General features: G+C 58.4%; 1 protein-coding gene across 1 annotated transcript in view; it reads right to left on the minus strand.

Moving 5' to 3' along the window:
* MPPED1 (metallophosphoesterase domain containing 1) overlaps positions 1–9,912 on the minus strand; it is an 84,262-nt gene extending 74,350 nt beyond the window's left edge. The window contains exons 1-2 of the mRNA XM_006890044.1: positions 9,627–9,912; positions 91–272 (exon numbers count right to left, since the gene is read on the minus strand). Of these exons, the coding sequence (XP_006890106.1) occupies positions 91–272; positions 9,627–9,850 (406 nt within the window). The 5' untranslated portion in view covers positions 9,851–9,912. The remainder of the gene's footprint in view (positions 1–90; positions 273–9,626) is intronic.
* Positions 9,913–10,235: the final 323 nt, after the last annotated feature.

The following is a 10,235-nucleotide window of genomic DNA, read 5'->3' on the forward strand; positions in this document are numbered from 1 at the left end:
CAAACAGACTTGGGAGGCCGAGCCGAGCGGGGACAGAGACGCCAGGAGAGGGGCTGGTGGCCTGGCCAGGCCGGGGGGCAGGGGACCTACCGAGCCACTCGTTGAACTTCTTGACCTCGCTGGGCAGCCCGAGCTCCGTGAAGTCGCCTGCGTGGATGAGGACGTCCCCATACGGCATCTGGATGGGGTCGGTCCTCGAGTGGGTGTCCGACACGCACACGAAGCGGGTGTAGCCCGGCGGCTTGGGGGCGTCGTGTGGCACCGGGTCTACCCTGCCAGACAGAAGACACCGGGTCACAAGCTGTTCTCACCATGTCCCCACGCCTGGGTCCCTACAACCCTCTCGGAGCTCCACAGCCCCACACAGCAAGCCCCCACCCTAACACACACTGACCCCCCAACATGCACAACTGCCCTCTCAACAGACAGAGCCCCTCCCACCCAATACACGTGGCACCCACCCTGACACCTCAACCTCACCCTGACATGTACCAAACCCCGACACCAGCACACCTCAGCTCCTCACCCCAACAGACACAGCTCCACCCCCTCACCCTGATGTGACTCTGACACACCCTATCCCCCCACCCCTACACCATACACACTGACCCCCATCACTGATATATACTAACCCCACCTTCACACACACTGACCCCCAGCACTGACATATACTGACCACACACAATGATCCCAGCACTGACATATACTGACTCTTCACCCTGACACACTCAGCCCTCTCACCTTAACACACACTGACATCCCCCCCACACACACAATGACCTCACACACTGACATCCCCACTGGCGCACACTGGCCTCACGGTGATACACATAGTCCCCCCACCCCAACACTGCCCTCTGACCCCCCACTCCCAACACCCCCTGAGCCCCCAGCCTCCAGGTCAGAACCACCCAGCTGGAGTCCTGCCTCTGACACCCCCTCACAAAGCAAACACATTTCCCTGAGCCTCAGTCTCCACGTCTGTGGCATGGGCACAGGGGCGTCTGAGGGCTAAAGCGGGTCATGAGTGACCACGCCTGCAGTGGTGCTTGGCCTTGGATCGACACGCGGCTCTGGTCACACGAGGGACCTGTCATCGGATGAAGGCCTCATCATCCCTGAGCAGCGGGGCAAGTTCAGATCTTTTTATCCCACTGGCCGCCTCTGATGAAATGCTAGCACCTGTGAACTGACCTGCAGTGACCCCTGCGCACAAGAGAACAAAGGTGTCCCACGCCACCCGGAATGGCTGTGGGCTGTTCACCGAGATGCCCAGTGTGCTCACTGGTGGGCTTCAGGGAACAGAATGCCAGGCCTTTCTCCCTCGTCACAACTAGAAGAGCTTCCAAAGCCTGACCACCATGGTCACCTGCTGGAGTTTCATGTACAGGCAGCACAGCCTCCAATGTCACAACAAGAAGCCACGACTGACTGGCTGCCCGTGAGACGCACTGGCCAGGAATCGAACCGCGGTCTCTCGCATGGGAGGCAAGGATACTTCCTCAAAGCCTCCCTGTACGTATGCCTGTGCTTTGCACATAAAAAGAGTGCAATTTCTTGCTCACTCCACCAAGAACCGGTTTTATCCTCCTCAAGGACTAAGTCTCCCCGACTGAAAACGCATGGACTCCAGTCGATTCTAAAGAACGCACTCCCTACCACTGTGCGGTGTAGACGCACCCCGCATCTGAGAGAGAGACCGAGAAAGGGGCCACGTGCCCCCAAATATGGAGGGACATTGAGGCACCAAGAATGAGAAGCAGTTTTACAAACTGAGAGCAGCTCATTGTTTTCTGAACAAGAGTTGTGTGAGGATCTGGTCCTGGACTCTGAAAGCAAGAGTTCAAATCCCACCTCTGGTGCCTAACACCACACGACCTCCAGCTAACATCGAGCTCAACTGACTTGGGGACGTGGGGACAGCGCATGGAGCTGCCTCTGGTTTTCCGGGGGCATCAGAAGCAGGAATTACTGAACAATTACAAAGAGGCTTCCAGGAAGGACCACACTCATCCTCAGGCGTCAATGCAGCCTGTCCGATACAGAAGAGGACCCTCAGGCCAGCACTGTTAAGCAAGGGCCCCTGTGAACAATGCATTACAGTTGCTAACTAGAAGGTCAGCTGTTCAAATCCACCAGCTTCTCCACGGGGGGAAAAAGATGGGCCACTTTAATCCAGAATAAACTCAGTGGCAGGGAGGTCTGTTTTTTGTAGGATAGTTACTTCACTTTACCAGCCCCACTGCTCCCAGGCCAGGGCACCCCTCCACCCACCACCTCCCCAGTGATTCACCGAGCTCAGAACCCTTAAAAAATAACACAATGCCGCTTCCACATGCAGCCCTCTCCAAACGCACGCTGCTGGAGGAGTCGCCGCGTTTAAATCTAATTATGCAGCAAACCAAACGCAGTGCCATATCAGTTACATAAATACTTTTAAAGACATCTTTCTAATTATCCTTTTTTTTTCAGACAATATACTTCGAAGAAATTTAATTAACACCTCACGAGAGGCGTGGGTTCGGCATGCTAATGTGCGGGGCACTGGAGCACGTCTGGTCTGCAGAGACGCAGACAGGGAGACGCACGTGGGCCCTTCCCGGGGCTGGAGGTGGGTTAGAATCCCGGCAGGTGGGCACTGGGCAGGACACAGAGTGCAGCCGGAAGGCCAGCCCGGAAGGCCTCGGGAGATGGTCATTCATCCCTGCAATCCCTGGCTCATCTGGCAGGCTCGGTACTGGAGACACATTGACCAGCCAGGCCGGACCCCTGCGCACTGGGAGCCACAGAGTGATGGCAGACACAGACTCAGATGGACAGCGACAACACGGTGGCCAGCTCTAGGGCACAGAACAAGCGGGGCCTGGAAAAGGCCTTCAGCCCGCCTGGAGTCCTGACATTTCCCAAAGGAGTGGGAGCCTGAGACCATCTGGACAGTGATATCTGGCATAGTAGGGCCACCACCCTCTGCCCTCTGGAGGCGTTGCAGGTTAAGTGGTGGGCTGCGAATTCAAAGGTCAGTGGTATGAACCCACCTGCTAGCTCCAGAGGCGGAAGGTGACGCAGGCTGCGCCACAAAGATTCAGGGCCTTGGGTGGAGGGTCTCCGTGACTCAGTCAATGTGGCAGCTGGGTTCGGGGAGGAATCTGGGGTGTCTGTCTCCACACACACATTTGGCCCAACAGGAAAGCCCCCAGTAGACAAGAAGCTGGGGGTCTCCGTGTATCACGAGGTGATAGAGACCAAGCCAGAGATAAAGATAGCAAAGAAGCGAAGTGGGTTGTTGCCCCCAGACCCACCTGGGCCTCAACACCCCTTCCTGCAGAGAAGCCCCTGTTAGAAGAGCCCAGAACGGGAGCAGTCACAGCCCCCACTGCCCACAAGAGCTCGGCTGACCCCTTTAATCAACCGCTCTCATTCCCTCACACCCTGCTGCTTTGAGCACCATGAACAACAAACCAAAAGACTCCCAGAGCAAAGAAGGGCACCTCCTCCTTCCTGTGCCGTCCCCACGCGACCAGGACTCCAACAAATGCCCACGCCTGAGACAAAAGCAACTGCAGCGCCCTGGATGATGCCCACGATCGAGCGTCCATGAGGCACCAAGCACATCGAGACACTCTCCCCTCCGTCCTCACAGTCCACAGGGACTCGGGATGGCCCCATTTAACAGATGAGGACAACTGAGGCGCAGAAGCCTGACGCCCACAGCCTCTGCTGTGGGACTTAGTGGAGTTGAAATGAGAGCAGGTGTTTTGGTTTGGGTAGGTTTTTTCCATTATTATTATTATTCCAGAGCTCCCACCAGGCCCTACCTCGTTTCCTCAATCAATGAACACGTGCTGAGTGTCATGTAAATGCCTGGCACCTGCTAGGTACTGGGGACACTCCTACAGACAGGATGATTTTGAAAGGCACCCATGTGGAGCTCACAGAAGCCCTGCCTATGTTTGGAAGTAAGAAGGGGTGGGGGGGAGAAACAAAAATATGTGCATTGCAGAGAAATCCTATCAGATGGCATGACAGCGTCATCTGACACTCCTGGATCCAGCTGCACCTGAAGCCAGATCTAAATCTGGACTCCCAAGCAGGTCAACGCCACAACATAATTTAAACTGGGTTTCTGACATGCACGATGATAAAACCATGACACTCAGCTGTGTTACACCCATCCAAGGGGTGAGTGAGGCCACCCAAAGTCCAAGCTGGTCATGCAAAGAGGAGAACTGAGGCCGTATCCTCGCTCTCACGCAGCGGAGTGTCCAGCTCCAACACCTCACACAACCGGATAAAAAAGCCAAATGGGTTTGTCCTGAGGGGGTTCCGTGGGGACAGAGCAACAACGGTCCTGTGTTCCCTGAATGGGCAGAGGCCCTGCTCACGGGGTGGCCCCGAGCCAGGCCTCACCGTGCTGACACCTGAAGCCTGTCATACCTGAAAGCTGTCACCTTGCTCCCCAGGGTCCCCCTGGAGCCTGGCAGCAATGTCCCACAGGGGTCACGGGGGCAGAATTTGTACTGGAGCGAGGTCCCCACGCCCAGACCTGAGCCTGGTTCTCACCGCCTCCCCCTTGTACCTGGGACCCTGCCCCCAGCCTCCAATCCACCCAGCACAAGAGGACGACCCCCATTCTCTGCTGGTGTGAGAATTTCCTTTGTGGTTTTGACCGTGAGCATGCTGCAGACCACTGCCCAAGCCCGGGCCCCATTCTCTACCCTCCCTCAGTCACCCTCGGACCCCTAGAAATGAGGCTCCTGGTCAAACCCCACCCAGACAGCAGAAGTGGAGGCCTTCACCCTATTATTCCCATTCCTGGGGAGGTGGGGGCTTGGGAGGTCTGTCGGTCCCTTCACCAAGATTCAGGTGGGTCAGGCTGTATGACTAGACACCAAACACAGTGGCCTCTCGTTCACAAATGGGGAAACTGAGGCCCAGGGCCGGCCAGGGACTAGCTAGCTCGCGAAAGCGGCACTGATTCAGCCTATAGACAAACCACCAACTCAGGCCAAACATACAGGGTAACGCCACTGCCCCCTGGAGGCCCTCCTGAGTCCAACACACTGGCCAGGTCCCCTGACCATCTGTGCCTTGTCCTGCATTCCCTTCCCACAGGGGTGCAGCCACTGGGTACAGCTCCAGGCTGTGGCAGGGGAGTGGCATCTTCCTGAGTCCAGCACACCAGCCAGACCCCCTGGCCATCTGAGCCCTTCCCGCCTTCCCTTCCCACCTGGATGCAGGCACTGGGGTACAACCCCAGGCTGGGGCAGGAATTGGCATCCAGGAAACAGTCACACAGAGAACATATAAACAGAGACGGGGATGCAGACACAGGGAGGGGGCTCTGAGCCCTTAAGGCTGGGGCAGTGTGACCTGATCACCGTTCCCTGGAAGGGGGCTCTGAGGTGTGTCCACCTTAACCAGGCAGACCGGGGAAGCGTGCTTTAGACAGAGCATGTGCCCGGGGCAGGAGGAAGACGGAAGATGCTGGAAAGGAGGCTGGCTACTGAGTCTGGAGCCCAGCAACAGAGGGACGCAAGAGCCTGCCGTCCTGCCTGGCAGCCCCACCCCGCCACCTCCTCAGGCTGACCACTCATCACCCAGAGTCCATTCAGGCAAGGACGAGCTGAGCCACAGGAACCCGAGCTGAACCCTGGCTCCGCTGTCCATCCACTGGGCCCCAGCTGGACTGGTGGGGCCTCGCTCCCCTGGTCTGGAGGAAGGCCCAGTGTTTATATCGCACTGCTGGGAGCTGGGGCCCCTGGATACAAAGAGCCCAGTCCAGGCCCCCTTCTCCCCATTACACCTTCAAGAATCCAGTGTGGCCAAGATTCTCAAACACAGAAAAACCAAATTTTACTGTCAGGGCAATTCTGACCTGCAGACCCCAGAGGCCAGAACCGACCGTGCTGTGGGCACTGCCGTGTCCTTCTACCCCAGAGCTGAGCAACTGCCCGGCTAACTCTGTCAGCCGAGCATGAGATGCTTCCACCACAGGGCAGCAGGTGGGCCTGAACTCCTGACCTTTGGGTCAGCAGCCCAATGTCTAACCCGAGTGTTATCAGGGACCAGAGGGTCCTTAATGGGAAGAACCCAGTCTCCCCCAATACCAAGGCCTGTAAAGGCTGGGCTGGGAGTGGCTAGGCCGGGCCAGGCCCCCAGAAAGGGCTGGACCACAGACTCCCCAGAGAACCTGGACCTCGCACACTCTTGTCTTCCTGCCCACTCCCGGCCATGTCCACCTGTCCATCCACTCGAGGCCCCAGGGTGCAGGGTCTGGGTCTCAAGGGTCCTGTTCCAGAGATGCACGGCTCGGGTGGGCGGAGGCAGCCTCGTGCCGTCAGGGTCTCTGGGGGCAGCTGCGTAAATCACTCAGCAGAATCAGAGGCCACGTCTGCACTGCCTCTGTTGTCATTAAATATAATTTGTGGATTTATTAAATCAGAGCTGCCTCACTCTCTCCCCCCAGAGACGCAGTCCCGGGCAACCACTCATCACTGGTCAGGGAGGAGCCTCACCTTCCCGCCTCCCTCCACAGCCCACTGCCCGTGGACACCGGCACGAGGCCCGCTCAGGGCGTGGAGGCTGAAGAAGGGGAGCAGCCCCCAAGTCCCAGAGGGCTTCCCCCAGCTCTGTGCCGAGTTCTGCTCTGGAGCCCGGTGGCCTGGCAGACATCAAGGGAGCACTGGGGCAGGAGTTCAGAACCAGAACTCAGCATGGGCAAAGCTCCTGGGTCCTGCCCAGACCCCTGCTGCCTCGGAGCCCAGCTGCCCATAGAAGACCCTCGGGAGATGGCAGCCCACCCAGGGTGGTGCGTGCTGGTGTGGCCCCCACTGCTCACACAGGCTGTGAGGGCACAGGGACGCCCCCAGACTCCCCCCATGGGGTCCTGTGCTGCACTGTCACTGGCCAGACGCTAGTGGGCGGAGTATGCCTATGTCCGCAGGGCTGCCCAACTGCCCAGCTCCGGCCTGGCCAAGCTGACCGTCTGTAACATGCTTGGCCCCGTGTGTGGCTTTGTGTGTCTCATTCCCAGCATGGCTCTGATGACCACAGGGCTGCCCCACTGCCCAGCTCCAGCCTGGCCACATGCTTGGCCCCATGTGTGGCTCTGCGTGTCTCGTCCTCAGCATGGCCCTGCATCCCCAGCTCACGCAATGGCTAGCACACTCAGTTGGTAAGCTAAAGGTCAAAGGCACAAGTCCGTCCAGAGGCACCTTGGACAAAAGGGCTAGCGAGGTACTTCTGAAAACATCCGTCACCGAGCGCCTCACGGAGCACAGCTCTCCTCGGACACCAGGGGGCCACCACGTCACCTCGGCAGCAAACAGTTTGGCTTTTATCTGAATTACTCTTATCACCACTACAAAGAATCCTGGTGGCATCCTGGGGTAAGCCTTGGGATGCTAACTGAAAAGTTGGCTGTTCAAACCCATGAGCAGCTTCAAAGGAGAAAGACGCCAGGTGCCTCTATAGGATTTACATCCTCAGAAACCTCACAGGCCGCTGCACTCAATCCTGCAGGGTCTCTGTGGGCTGCCCCTTCTGTGACCACCTCAGGACCCCACCCACTGGGCCTCTTCCTCCTCATGTCCCCTCCCAACTTCCACACCCCACCAGCTTCCTCTGGTCTCAGCCTCTCAGGGGTTCCTTGGCTCTGACCCAGTCGTTTCTCTGGCTGGCCAGTCCCACCCCTGGCATCAGCCTGGCCCCAGCACAGCGCTGCAAACGGCTCTCTGTGCTCACTGTCCCTGGTAGTGAGGATGGTTCAGCTTGCAACTACTCACTGAAAAGGCTGATGGTTCAAAACTCCCCACAGGCACGTCGGAAGAAAGGCCTGCTCCTCTGGTCCCAATAACCACAGCCTTGAAAGCCAATGGAGTGGAGCTGGGTCTGCATCCATGAGGCCCGAGTCGAACGGATTGCAAAACACACCCGTGGTGCCCTCCGTCCCTCTTAAGGTGGGTGTGCAGACAGGTAAACCCAAGCGCCCCATCTCTCCGTCTGAGATGTTCACTATGTCCAGCAGGGGTTCAGCCTCACGTCTGGGACTCTGTCACATTCGCCTCCAATCCAGCCAGACAGAGGCTGAGCCACCCACTCAAGAGAAAGGCCAGAAAGAAGGAAAGAAACTCCCTCCTTGCCGGAGCCCCTCACCAGGCCTGCAAGCCCCCCAACGCTCAAAGAACAGCACGCCGGAAGCTTAGCCTCCCACCTCGCCCAAAGCCAAGGCTAGATCCTAAAAGGAAATGGGGAGCCGATTTCCCAGCTAGAAGTCGGCAGCTTCTGGGGACACCAGCTCCGCAGCCCCCACAGGACAGCACATACCACAGCAGGTCTTGGAGAAAGGGTGCCCCAGCTGGAGCCCAGCCAGGCTGGAGACTGGCCACCTTCCCAAACTCTCCTGGGAACGACTTCTCCCAGCAGCCCTGGCAGGAGGGCAGGTCCCCAGGGAGGCCACTCAGGGAAAAGACAAACAATGGGGCAGCACCTACTTCCCCGCCCAGGCCGGAAACCCCACACTCCTGCTGGAAACCCCACACTCCTCCTCTCTGGGGCCCACCTGCCTGCTTCTCCAGTCCCCTCAGAGATCCACAGATGACACCCAGGGCCCTGAAGGCACAGAGGAGCAATGGCGGGGGGGATCACGGGACATCTGAGCTGACCTGGAGGTCACCCACACACAGTGCTGATGGCCTTGTCCTGTGCTGTCACTGAAGGGCCATCCGTCCCTCCAATCACTCCATGCTCCAGGTCCAGCATAGAGAAAGCGACTTGAAAGGACTGAGAGAACATTCTGAAACATTCCAGAATATTCAAGACCAAGCTGATAAATGACAGAACGTTCCACTAGAAGAGAGCCCATCTCAGACACCACAACAAAAGGAGGCCGAACATGGCAGAGCCCCTCGGGGGGAGCTGCCAGCAGGCTGGTGGGTCCCCTCCCCTCTCTGGGCCTGCCAGGCCCTGGAATCAAAGAGGAGGAGGTCACGTAGGTGGAAGTTGGGGTTCGTGCACTCGCCGGCATCATGCCACCCACACCCCTCGGGGCTCAGAGACAATGCGGGAAGAGGGAAGATGCGTCTGAGCACAGGCGTCTGGCACGGGGTCTCGGTGCTGATCATGACAGCTTTTGAGGCTGTGCTCCCCAGGGCCTCACGCCCGGGTACCTGTGAGAACCCCCAAGCACCAGCAGGTTGAGGAGTCCAAGACTGAGGCCCAGACCCCCCAGGGACCCATGACAAGCCCTATGCCCCCTCTTGCCTCAGTCTACCCATCTGTATGGCAAGGTCACAAACCCAACCATCAGGGCGGACAGCTGGAACACGGCCCAGACACTGAGCCGACGACGCTCGGGCCTGAGCAGCCGAACCTCCTGTTTCTTAAAGCCAAGAAGTCTGGATTTCCATGTGAAATCGTCCCATTTTTATAAATATCTGTCAGACATTCTCCTAGCCAAATATAACAGAACCCCGGGCCAGGCTGGGCCCCTGAGCCATCGGACTGCAACTTCTCAAGTGTCCCTGCCATCAAGCCCCTGTGATTCCCGGATCCCAGGATGCTCCCTGCCCGCCAGGAGGCCCCCCTGGATCCCAACCTGCCACCGCGAACGTCCGGCCCCCACTTACATCTGCACGTGGGGCGGCTGGAAGCGTCCCTGGTTGATGTTGTAGAAGGTGAAGGCCTGCGTGGGGTTGGAGCTGTACTCGTCCACCTCGATGATGAGTCTGCTGTGCTGGTGGCGCCGGCCGGCCATCACGTGCGACTGCGAGAAGGCCATGCCCAGGCCGCCGGGCAGGAGGGCCAGCGCGTCAGCCTTCAGGACACCGCCATCCCACCTAGAGCGCCACATGGACCTCCGCGGGCCCCCCAGGCATCGCCCGGCGCCACCCGGCCCCCCGCCAGACCTGGAACAGACTGAGGAGACAGAGCAGAACCGGGCGACAGTTAATCTGTTTGGGATTTGCTTTATTTAATGTCAGATGAAGATTTAGAAAGAGGGAGCGGGCGGGGGGGCGGGGGGAGACAACAGTCGTACAGCTCAGAAACTCATTACAGATCTTTCCAACTCAGCAGTTTGATGAATATACTTTGGTAAAAGAAAAAGGAAGCGAGGGAGGGCACAGAAGCCCCACAGCACAGTGGAGGGCGCACACCCGGGCCACGTGCTCAGTGTGCTTGAGACAGGGATGCCTTCTACTTCCTCCAGAATCCCTCCCAGAGCCCTCAGGAGAGGG

This window comes from Elephantulus edwardii, unplaced genomic scaffold (genome assembly GCF_000299155.1).
Source record: "Elephantulus edwardii isolate Elephantulus edwardi_28Jun2011 unplaced genomic scaffold, EleEdw1.0 scaffold00086, whole genome shotgun sequence".
NCBI lineage: Eukaryota > Metazoa > Chordata > Mammalia > Macroscelidea > Macroscelididae > Elephantulus > Elephantulus edwardii.